Source organism: Papio anubis, chromosome 1, assembly GCF_008728515.1.
Source record: "Papio anubis isolate 15944 chromosome 1, Panubis1.0, whole genome shotgun sequence".
Taxonomy (NCBI): domain Eukaryota; kingdom Metazoa; phylum Chordata; class Mammalia; order Primates; family Cercopithecidae; genus Papio; species Papio anubis.
In genome coordinates, this window is record NC_044976.1 from 61,998,914 (window position 1) to 62,021,037 (window position 22,124).

General features: G+C 40.8%; 1 protein-coding gene across 2 annotated transcripts in view; it reads left to right on the forward strand.

Annotated features, from left to right (window-relative positions):
- Positions 1-22,124, forward strand: part of PGM1 (phosphoglucomutase 1) — a 64,822-nt gene that overhangs the window by 30,253 nt on the left and 12,445 nt on the right. For both annotated transcript variants that reach the window (XM_003891988.4, XM_003891989.5), the window contains exons 2-7: positions 3,735-3,897; positions 4,252-4,398; positions 5,956-6,081; positions 9,043-9,233; positions 10,452-10,606; positions 12,895-13,010. In XM_003891988.4, the coding sequence (XP_003892037.1) occupies positions 3,735-3,897; positions 4,252-4,398; positions 5,956-6,081; positions 9,043-9,233; positions 10,452-10,606; positions 12,895-13,010 (898 nt within the window). The remainder of the gene's footprint in view (positions 1-3,734; positions 3,898-4,251; positions 4,399-5,955; positions 6,082-9,042; positions 9,234-10,451; positions 10,607-12,894; positions 13,011-22,124) is intronic.

Genomic DNA, 22,124 nt, shown 5'->3' on the forward strand with positions numbered 1-22,124 from the left:
ACATAGTCCTTCAGTACCGCAAATTTTAAAATCTGTTGTATTTCTTCTCTGGAAGAGATTCTGATTCTGACAAGATAAAATTTAGTATTGCAACTAAATGTGTTAGACATTCATTTTCAGTGTATTTTCAAAATACGCTGAGCAGGTATGTTTGCGAAAGCCAAATTAAAACAAAGCAAAACAAAATAAAATGTACCACCACACGAAATTTAAAAGTGTTTGTAGATCCTATTGTTTATAATGAGAGTTTTCCTGATACTCAGTTTCAGATTCTGAATGCCTCTCATGTAAAAGTTGCTGATAAAGCACTCAAATATGAAATTATTATGAAGCATACACATTTTTAAGATAAAATGTGACATGCCATAAATTTTTTCTTTGAGGAGAGCTGCAAAGGGAATGGTATTAAGATGCTTTTAATCTTTGGAGAGGGAACGAATGGAACATTATTTCTCCACATATATCTAGACTGTTGAGTGGATCTGGTACCCTGTCCCCTTTGCTGTGATATATTTGGCTCCATTTCATTTTTGTGTGGAGCTGAAGGATGTGGAAGAGGTGGTAGGAATGTGTAATTCAGGCAGACTCTACAGACTTTCTCAGATTTGCCCTCTGAAGGTTTACTAAATAATACATTTAAATGATAATAATTGACTAAATATGGTAGCTGCCTATTTGTTAGAGCTGTTGGCAGCCCAAGAATATTTTCAAGTCTTTTCAAGGTAAGCTTAGAGGTGAGAGCCACCTTATTAAAGATAGCACTGCATTTAAAACAGTCATGCTAACCAACTGAATTGCTTAAAACATTAGTGGACTGATAAAGCACTTCAATCTGATGCACTTTAAACCTATGAAATTTTAAAGGGTTTGATTTCTTCTCTGTCTAACATATCCTACATTCTGACTGTTTTAACATGGCTTTGATTGTGGGTAGGGCTGCAGGGAGGAAATCTAAAGGGAGGATAATTATTGCCACAGATTTTGACAAAAGTCAATGCTCCTTTCTCATCTTCATTAATAGCCACTGTGCCCACAAGCTGATTCTTGGAGGGCTTTTCAGCCCACTGAGCTAAATGGAGATCATTTTATTTTTTTTCCCTTTACCATACTTTATCTGGTGCATTTATGGGTTATAAGTTTCTCTTCATTTTTATTTATATAGAGCTCTCTGCTTTTGAAGGACATTTTATTGCACAAAATAAGATATTGATGGGCCCCTTTTAGAATATTGATATCTCATTCAGTCCCCAGAGCTCTCAACTGAGAGGTAAGTTTAGAGGTAAGAGCAGGACCCACGTGCATGATTACAGGACAAAGAAAATGGAACTTGGTTTTTTAATGAAACCTAAGAAAATACCAAGCCCTGTTTTCAGTTAAAAGGAATATTTAAAGTTTACTCCTTGCCATGTTTGACTGTTAGATGTTTGGAGAACAACGAAGTACCCGTTTTGGTGGGGAGGCATGAGTTTTAAGGAAGGAAGTCGTGGGAAAGGAAGGCAGGCAGGGGAGGCCATTTGAGAATGGACTCTTAGTGCCTGGCTGAGGGAGTTATCTCTACCTTGGGGGCCAGGAAAGGTAAAATATACGTAACATCAGATTTACCATTTTAACCATTTTCAGTGTATGGTTCAGTGGCATTAATTACATTCACAATGTTGTACAACCATCACCACTATCCATCTCCAGAACCTTTTTTAAAAAATCATCCCATACAGAAACTCTGTACCTGTTACACAATCATTTCCCATTCCCACTCCCGCCAGCCTCTGGTAACCTCTGTACTACTTTCTGTCTCGATGAATTTGCCTATTCTACTTCCCTCATAGAAGCAGAATCAGACAATCCTTGTCCTTTTGCATCTGGCTTATTTCACTTAGCATAATGTTTTCAAGCCTTGTCCAGGCTGTAGAATGTGTCAGAATTTTATTCCCGTTTTTTTTTTTTTTTTGAGTTAAAAAATATTTATCCTTATGATCTGGCAGTCACATGAGAAAAAAAAAGAAAACAAAAAATTATCCTATATATGTCCTTCCAGTCACATCCATACCTATAGATTGCAATGTCATCTTAGAGTACAGTGACAAATTCTTTAAAAAGTTTTAATTGTGGTAAAAACACATAATAAAATTTACCATCTTAACCATTTTTAGGCTTCAGTAATGTTAACGAAACATTGTTGTGCAGCATATCTCTAGAAATTTTTCATCTTGCCAAACTGAAGGTCTATGTTCATTGAACAATTCCCCATCCTTCCCTCTTCTGAGCCGCTGGCAACCACCATTGTACTTTGTGTTTCTATGGTGTTGACTTCTTTAAATACCTCATGTAAGTGGAATCATATAGCATTTGTCTTTTGTGACAAATGTGAGCAAGTGTGGGAACAGATCAAAAGTGCCATGGGATGTAGAAAGCACTCTGTAGCTCCATAACAATCATCAGTATTGATTCCACACTATCTACAGGTTCCTATAGTCTAAAAAGCAACCTACTGACAGCATCCACCCCGGTGATTACCATTTCCTGGGGAAGGCAGGATATAACCAATATATTAGGGGAGCTATACCAAAAATTGTTCAGAGATCAACATATGAGAGCCAAGAGGTAACAAAGTGAACCAGCTGCTTCCTGGGAGGCGGTTGGGAGGTGGCTGGTTGGAAGTGAACCAGCTGCTTCCTGGGAGGTGGTTGACAGTTTTCAATGAGCTATGGAAGGGTGGCAGAGCCAACAGTCCCAGAGAAACTCTCCCCAGGAAATCCAGGTATCTCATGGACATTCTCAACATTAGAAACACATCTTCCACCATCAAGTTGTTTCTTCAATCATATTTATCTTGGGTGAAGCAAAAAGAAATAACAAACGGAAAATGTAAAAAAATCCCTGTTTTTTAAGAGGAACTGACAACACCTCAACCTTCTTTTCCAACTTTAGTCATGTTGAAACAGATATAAATTACTGTCATTTTAGCAAAAAAGATTTAGGAGCGGTACTTTACCATCTGTAAGAGCTATGGGAAGGTAAGTTAAGAACGCAACAGAAGTCCCACCTGTTGCCCTTTCATGTAGGTCGTTCTGACTGGTTTACTCAGGAATAACTCCAGCATTCTTGTCTTAGGCCCAGGAGGTAACCCAGGTACACTGTAACAGGAGTATGTGTGTCTTGCTTTGAGGAAACCCACTATATGAAAAAGCCAAGCTTGACTGGAAAGATAAATTGATGAGTCATTTTTCAATAATCTTGCCATAAAATTTGCCTTTTTTACTTCAAAAAGATTTTTACTTTAAAAAAGCCTTGTTTTTGGGCAGAATCCCTTTAACTAGCTAAACCTTTTCTTTTCTCCCGTTGTGGATTGAAAGTATGATTGAATTGGATAAAAATTTGGGTTTTCTCATATTCTTTCAATGTATCCAAATTGTGAACCTGATCTGGAAAGGCTCTTTTTAATGTGCTGTGTTTTCATGCCAGAGCCTTCTAGTGCACACAGACCACACACTCTTCTAAAACTACAAAATCCCAAAAACCATCTGAAGGAATTTGTTCAACATTGCTGATTCTGCTTCAGTAATATGGTGGAGACATCCAAGCTGTAGATTTTTATTAAATAAAATCTTTTCTTGTCCAACAGATTATTATTATTATTATTATTTTGTCCATCTGCCTGTTATCTTGGTGTTGTTTTGAGCAGTGACTCTGGATGTATTGATGTTAAAGAGTGTGTTCTGGATTTCTTCTCCTAGATTGGTCGCTTGGTTATTGGACAGAATGGAATCCTCTCCACCCCTGCTGTATCCTGCATCATTAGAAAAATCAAAGCCATTGGTGGGATCATTCTGACAGCCAGCCACAACCCAGGGGGCCCCAATGGAGATTTTGGAATCAAATTCAATATTTCTAATGGAGGTGAGTTTGCTGTCATTTTGAGGACAGGTAAGTTTATCTTCAGTAGGATACACCAATAGCTGGAGCCTGGGGAGACCAGGGTTTTGGTTCTGATCCTTTGTAGGGGGCAGGGGGGTGCTCTTTGCTTCGTTTCAGTGACAGTGAAATGCTTCTCATTTGACTGTACGTGAATATGAAGAGCCATGTACAACTCATCCCTAACATGATATTTTCTTTTAGAAAAATCCTGCCACTTTGCTGGCTGAATGATGAAATGGTAGATGTGCTAGTGAAGAGGAACTGATGAGCTTTGGATTCTTTGTATTTCCATGTGAGCTGCATGAAGTGACCCACTGTTTGCGGTTTGATTTCCAGGTCCTGCTCCAGAAGCAATAACTGATAAAATTTTCCAAATCAGCAAGACAATTGAAGAATATGCAATTTGCCCTGACCTGAAAGTAGACCTTGGTGTTCTCGGAAAGCAGCAGTTTGACTTGGAAAATAAGTTCAAACCCTTCACAGGCATGTTTACTTTCCTCCTCTTTCTGCCCACTCCTATTTCCACGTTGAGCGATTTTTCTTTCAACGTTTTAGTACAGGGTCTTCAGCTTTGGAAAGACTTCCTTGAGTGGTCTGTGAGCTTTGCAAGTGTTAGTTAATTAACGCGTCTGGAATTAGGTTTGGGAGTCCAGAGACCTGGGCTCCCTGGGCCCTGCCAGGGATCAGCTGCATGACATCGGGTAAGTCATTTCCAACACTCTAGGCATTAGTTTTCATGCCTTGACTAGAAGACCTGTAAGATTACATTCATAGTTAACTTTTATTGACTTCTTGCTACATACCAGGGTCTTTACACACATTAATCCATTTTATTCTCACAGTAGATCTGTCAGGGCAGCACTGTCAGCATTCATTATTACAGATGAGGAAACAAAGACTGAGAGAAGTTAAGTAACAGGCTCAAGGTCATAGTCAATGAATGGCAAAACCAGGACTTCAACTCAGGTTTTAATGATTCGCAAGCCTACATTTTCGATTTTAGTTGTCCTCATTCAGTAAAATCAATCAGACCATTTTGGGGGGACCAAATTGCAACTCTCTACATAGGCAGCTGTGGCTAACATTTTGTTGTTGAATGCCAGGTATTATAATAATTGACAGAATAAACATTTATAAAAGTATTCAGATTACTAAAATGAGGATGAGATGATTGGCAATGGACTTGCATTTTGACTTTGCCCTAACGTGTATTCTTTCTTCTGAATTGCAACTTTATGGAACGCATTTTATTAGTCAGTTAGTTCCTGGCCAAAGGATGGATTGCATTTTTTGTTTGAACCTACTCATGGAAAGCTGACAATTACATACTAACAAAGATAAAGTGCCACTTTGATGCATCTCGAAGACATTCTTGAGGTTCAGAAGATACCACTAGAGAGTTTCTTAAAATCTTCATATTTTGAAAATGTTCAGAACCCCTGAATATCCAACAGTTTTGAAAATGTTCAGAAGCCCTGAATATTCAACAAGAACAACAATACTAAGTTCTTATATTTGCTTTATTCCTTAAGCAGTACATGTGAAAAGTGATTCATTAAAAAATTTCTTTTTCCACTTAGTACCATTAAGTCTTGATGATAATGGACTTGGAAAAAGAAAAGGAACTAAAAGTAGGCATTATATTTTCTGCTCTCTGTAACACCAGAACACACCTCTCAAAATGATGAATGGGGAAGCACTGTGGTGGCCTAGCAGAATTTATACAGCCTCTGTTGAAAATCCCCTGTGTGCCTCATCCAAGCTGTGTGGGCAAGTTTCTTAACGCTTCACACATTGAGTTTCCTCATCTATCAAATAGGACTAATAACATTTACCTCTCAGGAAAATTGTTAGTGTTGGATAACTCTTGGTAGTATTGGATAGTATTGGATATCATTTAACAGTCATATTATTTGAGCTGTTCAATAATTGTCCCTTTAAAATAGCAATAGCAGGTTTACAGCCATATAATCACATCAGAATATAATCTTTCTAAATGTGGTTAGTCCTTCCATCTTTTAATGTTGCTTGTTCTCACAGTGGAAATTGTGGATTCGGTGGAAGCATATGCTACAATGCTGAGAAGCATCTTTGATTTCAGTGCACTGAAAGAACTACTTTCTGGGCCAAACCGACTGAAGATCCGTATTGATGCTATGCATGGAGGTATACAGTCATTTCTTTTCAATTCCCATCTCTCAAGGATAGGAAGTTGCTCTCTTCTGTGTGTATCATGATGCTTTAACAAGCCTTTTCTCAAGTCTCTCTGATGGTTTTTAAATAGAGTTATTTTGCAACCAGAGCAATATTCACACAGATCAAAATCTAATTGTATGTAGCAAAAATAGTAGAGACACTCCTCGTGGTAAGCTCATGTGAAGGTCAGCGTTTCCACATTAAGCATCAGGTTCTGAGTAACATGCAACTGCTGTTGTGGACTCTCCCTCCCCCTCAGAAGATACCTTACATTCTTGCTGCACGCCCCCATGTATTTCTGAGAGGACGGTCATTTGGGAGATGTGGTAAACATACTCCTGAGCCCCACATCCCCACTCACCTGCCCCCACATGCTCCTTTTCTTAGAAGAGGGCAAGAGCAAGCTAAGGATTAAATTCAGGAACATCAGGATGTGTACAGCTCTGTCTTCTTCCTCCGGGGGTTGTGTGGTCAGGTCCATAGAGAGGGCAGCTATCACTGTGAACCAGAACCACGAGGTTTTCTCAGACATGTAGGTATATGAGAATCCCTGAAACTTATACACATACATCTGCCTGCTTGGCGAACCCTTTTAGTGATGCAATTCAGGGATTCCTGTGACACTGCAAACCACAGTTAGAAAGTCTTCTCCTGGTGAGCTAAAATCTTCCATCCTTGGAACTTCTCCCCTTGGGTCCTAGTTGGCCTCTGGACTCCCATAGAATGGATCTACTTCCTTACTCAGACAAAAGCGATTCTGTCATTTTAAACCATTCAACAGATGTGTATTGCAGACCTGCAACATGCATGCCTGGGGAATAGGCAGGAACTGGGCAGATCACTTTCTTCAAAGAATGTGCAATGTTTGGGGAGATGAGGTGGGTAAAAAACTAACCCCTGGGTTGGGTACGGTGGCTCATGCCTGTAATCCCCACACTTTGAGAGGCCGAGGCAGGCGGATCACGGGGTTGGGAGTTTGAGACCAGCCTAACCAACATGGTGAAACCCTGTCTCTATAAAAATGCAAAAATTAGCCGGGTGTGGTGGCACATGCCTGTAATCCCAGCTACTCAGGAGGCTGAGGCAGAAGACTAGCTTGAAGCTGGGAGGCGGAAGTTGCAGTGAGCCGAGATCACGCCACTACCCCCCAGCCTGGGCGACAGAGCAAGACTCCGTCTCAAAACAACAGCAACAAAACAAAAACTCTAAAAAACTAACTCCTGCCAGGCCAACAAAATGAGAGTTGGAATTTCAGGTATTCTCTTTGGAGTTGGAAGAAGGCATAATTTGACTAGGGGTATAAAGAAAGGTTTCCTGGAAGAAGTGGCAGCCAACTCAGTTCTTACGAAAGAAAGATCTAGAGTGATGAAAAATCAAGCAATGGTCATTCTCATGTGGTCGGTGGCTGTGATGAAGGCATGAAGGCTTAAAAATGGATGTCACATTAAGGAAACGAGGAGAGGCCTGAGCTGGCCAGAGAATGGGCATGTGAGGAGGGCATTGGGTAAGAGGAGCTTGTCAGGAGATAAGACTACTTTTCACCAGGTCTTTTGGCTGTTCTTCTAACACTTTTGTTTCTGTATCGCTCACAGCCCTGGCTGCCTTGACCTCATTCTGTGGTGTGTCAGTAACCTGCTTAACAGGTGACCCCTCATAGTACACTTATTCCACAGTATTCTGACCTCTGGGGCATGTACTATATTGGGATTAGTATCATCCTTGATGAAAATGCTCTCTTAGCATTTCAGAGATGTGTGTTCTTGGTGGTTATGTAAAATGTCACCGTAAACATATGTACCTGGCTTCTCCTGTTGTTTGTTGTTGGTGGTGGGTTTTTCGTTTTGTTTTTTTTTGAGACAGAGTCTTGCCCTGTTGCCCAGGCTGGAGTGCAGTGGTGCAATCTCGGCTTACTACAACCTCCTTCTCCCAAGTTCAAGCAATTCTCCTGTCTCAGCCTCCTGAGTAGCTGGATTATAGGTGCCTGCCACCACACCTGGCTAATCTGTGTATATGTGTGTGTGTGTGTATACACACACACATATATATATATATATATATATTTTTTTTTTAGTAGAGACAGGGTCTCACCATCTTGGCCAGGCTGGTCTCAAACTCCTGACCTCATGTGAGCTGCCTGCCTCAGGCTCCCAGAGTACTGAGATTACAGGTGTGAGCCACCGTACCCAGCCTGTTTGTGGTTTTTTAATCAGTTTGTCAGCTAGCTTGTCATAGTAGAAAGATAACAGCTCTGAATCCCAATTCCCACTTTTTCTAGCCATGTAAGTTTGGGCAAATGTCTTTACCTCAGAACACCAGCATTCCAATGTATCTGTAAACTGCAGGTGATAATCATAATGTAAACTTTTGTAACATATCTGCCAGGGACTATTCTCAGTGCTTCATAACTCTTAACTCATGTAATCCTTACATCAATCCTGTTAGGTAGTTAGCATTATGACCCTCATTTTGCAAATGGAAGAGACTGAGGCACAGAGAGTTTAAATAACTTTCCCAAAATTATACAGCCCATGATCAGCAGAGCTGGGATTTGAACCCAGACACTCTGATTTCAGAGTCCAGGCTCTTAAGCTCCAAGCTACCACCTTCTGAGCTTTTCCGAAGGACTGAATGAGAAAGCACAGGTGTACAGTAGGGCCTTCATAATGGTTGGTTTCCTTTCTTTTCCCCACTCTGCCCTTCATGAACTGGCCCCACCTTTTCCAACATAATCTCTCCTTGTTCCATTTTCGAGAACATTCTTCTCCAGTCAGGTGTATCTCTCCACTAGTCCCTGAACACATTTCACATGTTCTTGTTGTTTCTCATGCCATTCTTCTCCCCAGAATGCATCCACCTCAGCCCTGAATCCTCACATCCTTTCAGGACTTTTATTTTCTGATTCTACATACTTTTATTCCACGTTGTATATAGTTGTGGGACCGTATGTAAAGAAGATCCTCTGTGAAGAACTCGGTGCCCCTGCAAACTCAGCAGTTAACTGCGTTCCTCTGGAGGACTTTGGAGGCCACCACCCTGACCCCAACCTCACCTATGCAGCTGACCTGGTGGAGACCATGAAGTCAGGAGAGCATGATTTTGGGGCTGCCTTTGATGGAGATGGGGTGGGTATAAGTGCATTTAAGTGAACTCTGGTGCAGGCCAGGCCTGATCCTGCAGATGGGGAAAAAGGTGGGCTGCTTCTGCCAGACCCTGGGAGTGACTGTTAAGGATCCCTCATTCTGACCCGAGGTCAGAGCTAAATTATTAGAAGACCCTCTTGAACAGGAATAGGAGTCATTGAAATGAAACCCACGCATTTAATTTCAGACATCCATACTTGCTAACAGTGGCATGATGATTAGGTTCTGGTTATGATAGAATGACTGGTATTTCATGAACTGGGTGAGTTCTAGATGCCTGTCTTAAGGTAGGTTTCTGCTCTCAACCAGCAGCTGGCTACTTACTTAATCTCTGGACAAGGTTTTGGTCTTATAATACACCCATTCATTGATTCACATGACCTGAATATTGAAGCTGCAATTTCATGGCCTATATGAAGATGATATTGAGAGAATTAACATTTTAATCATTCTCTACAATTAAAATGTTTAGAAATAAGCTGTTTTATTTACAAGGGTGACTATGTACCGGACAAGGAAGAGATGTGTCTTAGGTTTATATCCCTATATCTCACTGATGGTAGACACTGTACACATTTACTTAGTTGAAAATATGTTTTTGTTGTTACTAGTGTTCTTTACCATTAGCTAGAATCCACTGTTTCCTGAAAAATAATTTTTCCCTTATCAAAATGTTGGGAAATTAAAGGGGTTCCAGCAGACATTATTTTGTAGTACATCTTTGTGATGCAGTGCATGCTGGGAGTGTTTTTTGGCCACCCTCCCAGTTACTGTGGTACACAGACTGTGGTACACAGTTTACCCAGTAGACCTACCAAACTATGTAAACAACCAATATTTCTTCTCTCATTGCGTTTTCTCCTCCCCTGGGAAAAAGATGATTGGTTCCAGAGTCTGGAAAAAGTCTAGGAGGTTAAAGTGAGCTGGCCTCTGGAGGGAGAACAGAGGACTCAGCTCAAAAGGAGGTTGTGCTTGGACTTTAATTGAAAACAGTTTTAACTCTTTGGCATGGAGGTGCCTTTGGCCCAACGGTACTGTATAAACCCATTGAAAATAAAACCCAGTGTTAAAAAAGCAGTATGGAAAAGAGATCAATTTCAAATTTTATGGTTTTAAATTTTATAAAACCCCCATGAAAGATAGTTTGATTTCTTCTAGTTTGATTAAAAGGTCTTTCTTTGATCCTCTCTTCTCCCCAAGGATCGAAACATGATTCTGGGCAAGCATGGGTTCTTTGTGAACCCTTCAGACTCTGTGGCTGTCATTGCTGCCAACATCTTCAGCATTCCGTATTTCCAGCAGACCGGGGTCCGTGGCTTTGCACGGAGCATGCCCACGAGTGGTGCCCTGGACCGGTAGGTCTCTCCATTCCCTTGACCTTCCTGTCTCGGGTCGTCCCAGTCTTCACTGCACCCTTCACTGTGCCTGGAACACGTGTCCTTCCCTTTCAGCATCGGCATCTGATGCATAGAGTGTGCTGAGCGATTCCTGTGTGAGGGGATGGGTGGCTTTTTCTGGATTCGATGCCCCTCTCCGCACTCCCTTGGCACCCTGGGCCTCCTCCTCCTGGCACTTACCACACTGTGTTCTAGTAGCCTGTTTTCTCTTTGGCCTGCCCTGCTAGACTGTATACTTCTGCAGAGAAAGGACTGCCTTGTTCACCATCCTGGACTCTGCCTGACCATAGTGTGCCTGGCACATGGTAGGACAAACACACACACGCATATACTTTTTTAAAGTGAATGAATAGTTGAGTGTTAATGAATAACAATGGAAATACTCAAAACATCATTTTGGAGGATCACTTTCCTTTTGCAGTGTGTACAGAGTGTGGGTGAAAGAGCAGTTTGAAGTATTTTTAGAGTTTCAACAGAACTGGATCGCTCATGCCCACACAAACACAGTGAATGTTTATATATCACTTCATTGTACAAAAGCTTTGAGGTGGCTTGTTAGATCATACTTAAAAAATTGAAAAATAAAAGTCATAACAGATGAGGACCAGGAAAATATTAGTTAGAATATGTCAGGTGTGCAGGAAATGTTTGATGAATAAAAGGTAAAGAATGAATGAATGAGTAAAAGGTCAAGGCCAGAGAGGAAAGTAGGCTGTGATATATATCTAGGCTCTTATAGTAATAGCTAATATTTATTGAACATTACCTTGTTGTAGACACTAAATATTTTGCATGTTTTAATTCATTAATTCTTAGATGAACCCCATGAGATAAATCCTATATTTAACACCATTTTTCTGGTGGAAACACCAAAGGACAAAGAAGTAACTTACCTGAGGTCACCCAGCTGGTACATGGCTGACTCGGGATTTGAACCCAGAGCCTTTGCTCCCACCCACTGGGCCAAGCAGTTTTTTTCTGTAGAGGAGAGATGGTTATAGAATTGGTGCTGACTTTGCTTCGGCTAACAAGAAAATAGCCACTAATATCCATATAGTGGTTTGTAGTTTGTATAGCGTTTTTTACATTCACCATCTCAATTGATCCTCCCAGCAGACTTCATTTTAAGGAAGAGGAAATGGAAAGTCAGGGAAGCTAATAGTCTTGTCCAAGACCTCACCAGCAAATTAGAACTAGCATTTGAGCCCAGCGTGTCTACCACCAGGTCCTGCATTTGAAATTATGAGCTGGTTTGAGGTCACACTGTCATACATTAGGCCTGTCAGGTCCTGGAATACCTTCTGTGTCACGCAAAAACAGTGTAATTCCAATTTTTGGAAAAATTGATAATCCACATATAGAATCATAACTGAAGTACCTCATTACCCAGATAAAAGTTTTTTGTACTTTCATAGTTTTCAAAATCATAGATTTGATTTTTTCTTCAAATATCAGAACACAAAGCTGACATTGCTTTCCTGGAAATAAGGCAAACGTTCTGGGAAGCAAATCTCACTCAAACAGTGAATGGAACTTATCAGGTAACTTTTCATGTTCAAAGGGAAAGGAATTTTTTTTTCTAAGTCACTCAAAGGTTTTAAGTAGTCTAAAGATACCTAGAGAGAAATAAAACACATGTTAGAAGGGAAGGGGAACCACTAATCAGTGTGGGTGAAGCCAGTACATAGGGGAGACCCCACTGGGCGTTTCCCCTGGGGCGACTTCTTATGAGACAAAAGCAGCACTCACCGGGCAGCTGAATACTGGGCGGTCGGTCATCCTGGCTTTGTGACCTTGGTCTGATCACATAACATTCTGGGCCCTGTTTCCTTCTCTGTAAAATGCTAACTGCCCAGACCCAGTATGTCATGATTCTGTGATTATGGGTATATTAAAACACCATTATTCTCTTCTTTATAGATTGTAGAGATGCAGTCTGTATCCAAAATGTGGGTTTAAACAGCCTAAACAGCAGCCCTGAACATTTTACTATGGATGCTTCTTCTAAAATATTAAACTCCGTGATCTGAATTAATTCTTTCTTCTTCCACCTTCTCTGAATCCACATATAATAGCCCATTGTGCACAAGGTTTCTCTTATGATTTTCCACCAATCTTAGATTTATGTGTGACTGCGCAATGCTAAATGGGACCCTTGATTACAATAACTGTTGCCCTTTTCCGTCCCTCACATGGCTACGCTGACAGTCCTGCTGTGATGTAACTTTGATTTCATGCCTTTGAAGGGTGGCTAATGCTACAAAGATCGCTTTGTATGAGACCCCAACTGGCTGGAAGTTTTTTGGGAATTTGATGGATGCGAGCAAACTGTCCCTTTGTGGGGAGGAGAGCTTCGGGACTGGTAAGTCACACTCCTGTGCTAGCATTTTCCTCCCTGTAACCACTATTTCCAGTAAAAGCTTAGACTGCTAAGGTAGCACTGAAATAGCAACAATAGCTGATGTGTCCTAAATCAAGGTACAAATTATTTATAACAACCCTGGTGAAGTGTACACATTTGAAAAGGGGTGAGCACATTCAGCCAGAAAGGCTGATTTTACTTTCAGAAGATCACATGGACTCAGACAGGAAGCTGGGGGGCCTCCTCGGCAGCGTGGTCATTGAGTCTGTAGGGATTAAACAGAGTGATAAACAGATTTTTCTTCCTTCAGTGGTCAAAGAAACCTTCATAGATGTTTTCATTTCTGAGAAGAAATACGGTGGAGCAAGCCAGTTTTTTGTTTTTATTTAAGAAGAGGTTTCAGCACAGCATTAAATCTTTCTCTTTTATAGGCCCAAGTTTTCTATAGCAGAATAATCAAGGCTAAGTGAAGGAAGACCATGAGGGTGGAACTAAGTTGCTAGGTGATCAAGAAATTAAAAATACATCTTTGTGCCTGAGGATGTATGTGTAATTGTATTAATATTCAAGTGAAAGAAGAGTACATAGTATTCTCGGGGGGTGACCCAAGACCCATAGACCCCACTCTGTGCGCTCTTCTTCCTCCTTTCTGCTTGTCCAAATATTGACCCGAACTCCCACCTCTTTCATGACCTTCTCTGCTACCTCATGCTGCCTGCATCAGTCTCTCTTTTCTAAACATCTGTTCAGGTGTGTGGCCCTGTCCCATGTATCAGTCTCCGGCCAGGTTCTAAGGTACTTAAATGACTACATCTCTTCTCCTTTTATTCCCTCTACCCGATATTTTTAAGTAAATGCACTGACCTTGATCCTATGGTGCTCTATTGTCATGCTCTAGTGAAGAAAAGAAGATCAAAACCAAGCATTCTCTCAGCTTTGCAACTGAGTTGTAGTTCATGCCAGGTTAAACAGAACAGAATACTGATTTCCTTTCCTTTCCTATAAGTCTGGAGGTAGAGCGGGTAGAATGAGCTGCTAAATTGGAGGTACATATTTACAAAGTTCTAAGCAACTTGGTCTTTTTGAGAGTGGTAATATTCCTTGGCAATGAACTGCCTTGACAGAATTGGAAGGTATGAAGTAGGCTGGATGAGTCTTGGGGTTGAACAACTTCCACAACAAAGGCTAGACAGTTTCCCAAAGTTGTAGGTGCTTAAATCAGAGATTACAAGGCCACTGCTTAGTCCTTTTCTGCTTCATATAATGTGCACGGTGCCATGCTATTCTGAGGGTTACTACGTGAATGCCCAATGAGCCTATGAGGTGGTCTTCTCCCATGAAACTCCCCACAGTGTCATCTAGTTCAGGCCTGGCATCAGTCATTCTTTATGAATGAAGATGTCTTTGAAGGCAGCAACTGTGTCAAAACCTTTGGTTTCCTGTTCCCATGTACTTTTATCAGTGTGGAGCCTAATGAAAAGATAAAAGTCTAGAGTCAGGTTTCCCAGAGCATGTGGGTATGCGGAAGAATACTAGTTCCATGAGAGGGTTCTAGGGGTCAAGAAAAAGTGGGGAAATTGGACCACACTTCTCTATTTTGGATATTCACAATGATATTAGCATTTGAAGATTCCAGAACATTCTGCCATAAAGAATCCTGTTAGTACAGTTTTGCCTAAACATAGTTTACCACTGTATATAATAATATGATGATATTATATAATATCATCACTGCAATAATGATAATTATTATCATCATCATTTCATAGTAAGTACAGTAACTTTTTTTTCCACAGACTCATGTGGGAAGCCTTGGGCAAGAGGGATCAGAGCCCCAGAGATAAGTAGGAATCCCTGGTGCTGACCGGCAGGGAATAGGCCTAAAGACAGGATGGCACAAGCTGCTCCTCTTACATGACAGGTCTTCAAATACAAGAAGCAGCTCTCAGGTCCTTCCTTCCTCAGGCTGTCCATCTTTGTTTCCTCCAGTCATTGCTCGTTTCACATTGTTTATAGACTCAGCGCCAGCCTCTAGGTGCTTCTGAGTTTACCAGTGCCACTCTTGGAAGGTGATGCCCAGAACTGAGCCCAGATCTTCCAGGGTTGGCCTGGCAAGTGAAGAGTAGGGTAGGATGATTATTTCTAGTGATTGGGGCACTGTATTTTTCTTGACATAACTTTCCTTTATGTTAGTTTTTAGGAAGTTGCATAATACTGTTTAGCCCATGTAAGGTTGTGGGTAATTAAACCCTAAAAGTTTTTACCTAGAACTATTTGCCAAGGGAAGTCTCTCATGTTATGTTTGTGGAATTGATTTCTTTGAACCAAAGTATTAGACTTTAGACTATTGTAAAAGTTTGTTCTCATTTATTAACACATTCAACAAATGCCTAGTACCAATCATGGTTTTAGCTTCTCCTTGGTATATTTCATATCCAAAGAGAGAATGCACTTCATTATCATGAGGATAATCACAAGCTCTTTCTCTCTCTCTCTCTCTTCAAAAAAAGAAAATTGTTGTGTAATATTTCTCAGATAAACATTTAAACAGCCAGGCTGCATAGCCATGGATCTCCACTGTTGTGACCGAGTGCAGCTGGGCTTACTTAACTGAACTCCTGATCTTCTTATTTATAGAGGAGTTAATTTTTAGCTACCGTGTCCCTTGCTAGTGAATGTTTCCAACAGTTCTTTCATAGTTTCTCAGGGTAGACATTAGTGACTCTATGAGCTTTGAAACATTTGTATTCTATAGCTTAATTGAGCACAGAGTGCTTTATTTCTGTATTTTTCCAGGCAATAGCAGAGAAAATTTCTCAAAAACACTTCCTTGACCTTTCAGGGTGGGCCAAATCCCCTGATTATTGACTCTTGTGGCACCATGTACCTCTTCTTTGTTGTATTTGTTGCAGCTGTGATTTTACAATTACTTACGATTATTTGATTAGTGTCTGTTGGCTCCACTAGACTGTATGTGCCATGAGGACAGAGATCTTATGTGTCTTATCCTGCATTGTATCCCTTGAGCCTCCCGTAGAGCCCAACATAGAACAGGTGCTCAATAAACTCTTGTTGAATGAGTTCATGAACACTGTTCACTTGGCACTTTCTATTTAGACAAACAGATTCCTGCTGTTGGAAAAGAAAGAACTTTAAAAGGTATCTGATGTAAATTCCTGTATGATGCTGGAATCACAGTGACTGGTCAGTGCTTTCCAGCTTAACCACCCACCTCAATGGGGAATCCACACCTCACCTCTTGGCGTAGTCTGGGACTCTTGAAATGATTCAACACCACTTCTACCCCACAGTCCAGGGTTGGGAACCCCAAGTCTTTGTGGGAGAAATGCACTTTTGCAAAAGAAAAGAAGTTTGCTTGCAAAGAGGTGCAAAGGAGTCTAACTTCAGGACTGGCCCACCGAATAAAACAAACCACTAGTGTCTGAAGAACAAGCTTGCAATATTACTAACATTACCAAGTATACATTAGTCTGTTTGTGCTGGAGGAGCAGCAGCTTTCTCATCTGGATATGGTAACCACAGAAGCTAGGACACTTCTTCAGAGATCAGCATTACAAACACCAGGGATAAATAGGGACAACTAGACAGGATGAGCCTGTTGTTGTTAGTTGATCTCATGGTACAAAGCTGTTTTTCCTTCCAAACCGTGGATGATTATGTACATGTTTATACACAATGGCAGAGGGCAGACTGTCAGTTCCATCCTATCTTAGAATTGTTGGGACATTGAAAGTGAAGTCACTGAATAGTATAGAATACAATGCATTTGAACCCTTCCTCAGGAAAATAGGGGGCTTGGGAAAGATCGATGGGAAACCAGGTTGATGATGAACTTGGTATCACTGGAGATATGTAAGTTATGATCCGGTCAGGTCTAGAGGTTAGCAATATTTTTTTCCCTGCCCTATCTTTAAAGGTTCTAGTGCTAATGCATCATACAGGAGTGATAACTTGAAGAAATGTGGCATTAACGCTTTGCAAATTTCTTTTAATTTTAGTTTCTTATGAAAAGTCCTTCATGTTTGTACATTTTGCATTGATTCATTCCTCAAATATTTATTGAACTTTGACTTTATCCTGGATACTGAGTTAGACTCTGGGTCACATGGTGAACAAGGCCTTCTCATAGAGGGCTCCATGAATGACAAGTGTGCAAAGCAACAGAAGGTGAAGTACAGGGGTACTTCGGTAGCTTTATTCTCAGGGTGCCTAACTTGGTTCTGTGGTGTAGGAGATCAGATTTTCTTTCTGGTTTTTCTGCCCATTCTAACTTGCATAGCTACTGAGTACATTTCCCTGCAGGCAAAGCCCACAGGGGAAGATTGTAGCACCCCATGTCTGGGCATAGCCTAGACAGAATACCCCAGTAGAACTAGGCTTATACACTAAATATAACTGACTCAATTAAACTGTTATCTGCCTGTCTTCCTCACCTATATGTTTGTTCTCATCTGTGAGGGCAGGAGACACACTTATGCATCTTGGTATCTTCTTATGTGCTTGGTACATGCTGGCACTGATTCACATTTGTTGAGTGTAAAGTGAAGTTTGTATTAGGACACAGTTTCTGCTTATCAGACACTTACTACCTTCTTCCAAAGGCACCTTATGGAAAGGAAACCAAATTCCAGGGGCAGTAATGAGGCAGGTCAGGCCTCATTGCTAAGTGGAAGGCCTGACAGTTCCTGGGGACAGCCTCCTGGGAGCTGGAGTGGTATGGAAAAGGCTTTCTTTCCAAGTGAAGTCGTTTCTGCAGTGGAAGGCCAAGAGGACAGGACTGTAGACACAGCAGGTCAGCTGAACCTCCCAGTCAGTCAACTGGGTCCCGGCCATTCTTTGGGCAGACTGTCTTAACAACTGACTTTGGGCCAACCCCTGTTGGGGAAGTACAACTCATAGTCTAGGGTGGGGCGTGATCACAGGGAGTGGTATAAGCACAGAGGGCATGGGGAGTGCATCCTGGATAAGACTGAAGTTGAAAGTAATTGCAGAACATGTTAGCCAGGCTAGTAGGTGTATCTGGGATGGGCTTTCCAGGCAGTGAGAACTGTATGTTCAGGGGGCTGGAGGAGAGAGAGAAATTGACAGAAAAAGAAAGAGACAGACAGACACTGGTACTTTCAGAGAACTCCATGCAGCTGTTTTTCAGCTGTCATGTCCCCATCCTCAGGCCTGTCACCTGGCAGGGGCTGGACAGCTCCTGAGATGCCCATAGTGGTAACTGTAACCCAATCCCTAAACGGTTAGCTCTTGGCTCCCTCAGGAATGGTTGACATTTTTCTTGGCTGAGACCCAGGATGTGCCCTGACTGAGTCGAATTTATGCTTATCACAAGGTGCTGATTAGGCCAAAGTAAAGTGACAGGTGTTTGAAGATGCTGAAAGGGTAGAATTCCTGTCCCTGAGCGGAGCAAGGGTGAAGAGATCCAGTGCAAAACCCACCACTGTCTTTTGTGCCAGCTGGGACTAGCAGTCCTTGCCTACAGTGTTCTCCCTTTCTCACAGTTAAATGAGCTTGACTTCGTTTTCTTTCTAAAAATTAAAACATAATGAAACAAGTATTTTATGTTCATTATGAAAAAATAAGGAAGGAGGGAAAAAACACTGTAATCCCAGTGCCCAGAGGAAAGAGCATATTAGGTTATATTCTTCCATTTTCTTCTCCAATATGTATAATCAAGGAGCATTATTTTTAAAAGCATAATAAAGTCCGTGGAAAATGTAATAATTTTCCATAAAAGCCTTTTATTTTTCCCTTTATTCAAAACAGTATCTAGTAGTTACATCACACCTCACAGTTTATAAAAGATTTCTACTTGCTTTTTCATAGTAATTTCTCACAGTTACGAGAGAGAAGTTAGCGTTATTTCTGTTTTGCAGTTGAAGAAACTGAGGCTTAGAAAATGTACATGATTAGTCCAAATTCAAGTAGCTTACAAGTAACAGAGCCTCAAATTCACGTTTTCTGATTCTTAAGTATCAAGCTTTATCTACTGAGCCACGACTGCAAAAAGAATAGCTTTAGAAACACGTACATGCACCATTGGTATTTTCCACTGGAAACTTGGCGTCATTCATCAGAACCCTGAAGAAAATGAAATTTGCTCCACCTTCCTGAGTATTAATAGAATTACCTGGACCTTTTGATACATCCAAGGTGATTAGTGATGAACCAGAATATCCAAAGAGGCTGAGGATTATACAATTGGAATCGGATATTTGTTTATGTTACCCAGGGCAGGTATTTTGTTTATAATATTAGGTGTATGATTTAGTTATCTCCAAGTAACTTGGCCAGAGTTGGGTAAGACTTTTATATTTTATTTCCATTTCCACACAAAAGAAAAAATCAAATTCCTTACTTAGGTCAGGAAAAGCACAAAGGAACACCGCCTTCTATACTTTCAGTCTAGCCAAAAGAGAAAAAAGAAAAAAAATTAAGGAAAAAAATAATAAAAGAAGGAAGAAAAACAACCCAGTGGAGCACAGACAAATTCCAAGCTGGTATACTGCTGTCATGAATTCCCAGTGTATTGGGGAAGCTGCCAGAGTCTTGCTTCTCAGGATAAACTGTTGCCAAAACGTATCATTTGCAAAAGCCGTAAGAGCCAGAGAGCTTTTTGCTCCTTAAAATAGCAGTAAAGGCAAATAAAAGTCTAAAGATAGTAAAATTAGGTAAACATTTTTGAAATATGTTATATAAAGCACCAAAAATATTGCCTACTCTCACTAGTTTTGCCGGCATCCAGGTTTTGAGCACAGTTAACTTCTAAAAGTAGTATCCCATTGAAGAGAAAAGTCTTTTGAAAGAAAAAGTCATATGTTTTAAGAACCAAAAATAGAAAGAGAAAGTGTTGGAATACATTGATTGGTTGATTCATTCACACAGTCTTTCATAATTAGTTATTTACCATATTCCTTGTGCTATGCTAGCCACCAGACTTAATTACAAGGATAAATAAGAGGTGCCCCTAAGAAGCACACAGTTAGTGGGGAGAAAGGCCCAAAAACAGATGGTTGAGACTCAAGGAGGCTGATGTCACCCCAGATGTTCTGTGCAGGTTGCTATAGGAGAAGAAAGAGAAGGGAGCTCATGACTGCCTAGGGAAGTTGGGAGCTAGTCTTAAAAAAGAGCGGACATTTGAGCTGGGTCTGAAAAGATGAAGAGAGAAAGGAAAAACACTTAACACGTGCCTCCTGCATACCCAGCATGGTGCTAGATACTCTGACAATTCCAAGAAGAGTAAGACCCAGCGGGAAGTACAGTAGGGCAGGCACATAAAGAATTCAACATAAAATAATGTTAAAGCATGATTATAGAGCAGTTGTATACAGTTCTATTTAGAAATCAGAAAACAAGGCTCCATGTAGACTGCTTTCTTTCAGAGTAAGGAGTTTAAGGGCAAAAGAATGAGAGTTGTGTTCCATATCAAGCTCTTGGAAAAGGGTGTCCATGCATATAAGCACAACCAGAGAAGCCCATTTTAAAATTTTGTTAAAGATTTTAGCAAGGACCTTAGCAGAAGACAAATGTATCAGAGTTTGTTTAACCAAACCTTAATGGTTAAAGAACAGTGTCTTAGAGTTGGAATTGCTGGATCCATGAGTAGGTCCAGTTTTAAGGCTTTGATACTTTTTTGCCAAATTGCTGTCCAGAAGGATTGTGCCAGTGTCCACTGCCACCAGCTCTATGGTGGAATCCTGTTTCCCGTTTATCCTCCTGGCACTGGCTGTTTGGATTTTTACACTTGTGGATTTTTATACCTTTTGTCAAGCAAGTAGCAGTTTCTCATTGTGGTTTTAACTTTAATTTTTCTTCTTAAACGTAACACCAGCTTTTTATTATGCTAATTGGTTGGGGGTGTGTGTGTGTGTGTATGTGTGCTGTTTGGCAAATCGCCTATTTATATCCTTGACCTATTTTTCTATTGAGATTATTTTTTCTTATTCATACATAAGAATTTTTTCTATATTGAATGTATTAAACATCTGTCTTAAAATATATCGAATGTGGCCAGGCACAGTGGCTCACACCTGTAATCCTAGCACTTTGGGAGGCCGAGGCGGATGGATCACCTGAGGTCAGGAGTTCAAGACCAGCCTGGCCAACATGGCGAAATCCTGTCTCTACTAAAAATGCAAAACTTAGCCGAGCGTAGTGGTGGGCACCTATAATCCCAGCTATTCGGGAGACTGAGGCAGGAGAATCGCTTGAGCCCAGGGGGTGGAGGTTGCAGTGAACCGAGATCATGCCACTTCACTCCAGCCTGGGCGAAAGAGCGAAACTCCATCTCAAAAGATAAAAGTATATATATATAGTATTGAACATCTACCTTAAGTGCTATCCACTTTTAAACAACCATATCTCTTTAATTTTTTAAAGTTTGTCAATGGGCTTTTAATTTTGTCCATAGTAGTTTTACAGTATAGAAATGCTAATTTTTAAGTGGATAAATACATCAATGTTTTCTTTTATGAATACTGAATTTACATTATTTATCACCCCTAAGATTTATATATAAATATATAAAAATACATGTATATTAAAATAATATATACTAGTATTTAAAAGCTTTCAAGTTTCACATTCAAATTTTTATTTCAACTGGAATTATTTTTGTTATGGTGTTTTATAGGGAAGAAAACAATATTTTTTGTTGTTGTTGTTGAGACGGAGTCTCGCTCTGTCGCCCAGGCTGGAGTGCAGTGAGGCGATCTCGGCTCACTGCAAGCTCCGCCTCCCGGGTTCACGGCATTCTCCTGCCTCAGGCTCCCTAGTAGCTGGGACTACAGGCGACCGCCACTGCACCTGGCTAATTTTGTTTTGTATTTTTTAGCAGAGACGGGGTTTCACGGTTTTAGCCAGGATGGCCTCGATCTCCTGACCTCGTGATCCGCCTGCCTCGCCCTCCCGAAGTCCTGGGATTACAGGCGTGAGCCACTGCGCCCGGCCAAGAAAACAATTTTTTAAAGCTATTTATCCAGTTATCCAAACGCCATTTAAAAAGTAATCCACTGTTTTCCCACAGCCTCCAAGTGAGACCTTTGTCATATACTCAAGCCTCATATGTGCTTGGATCTTTTTCCAGATGCG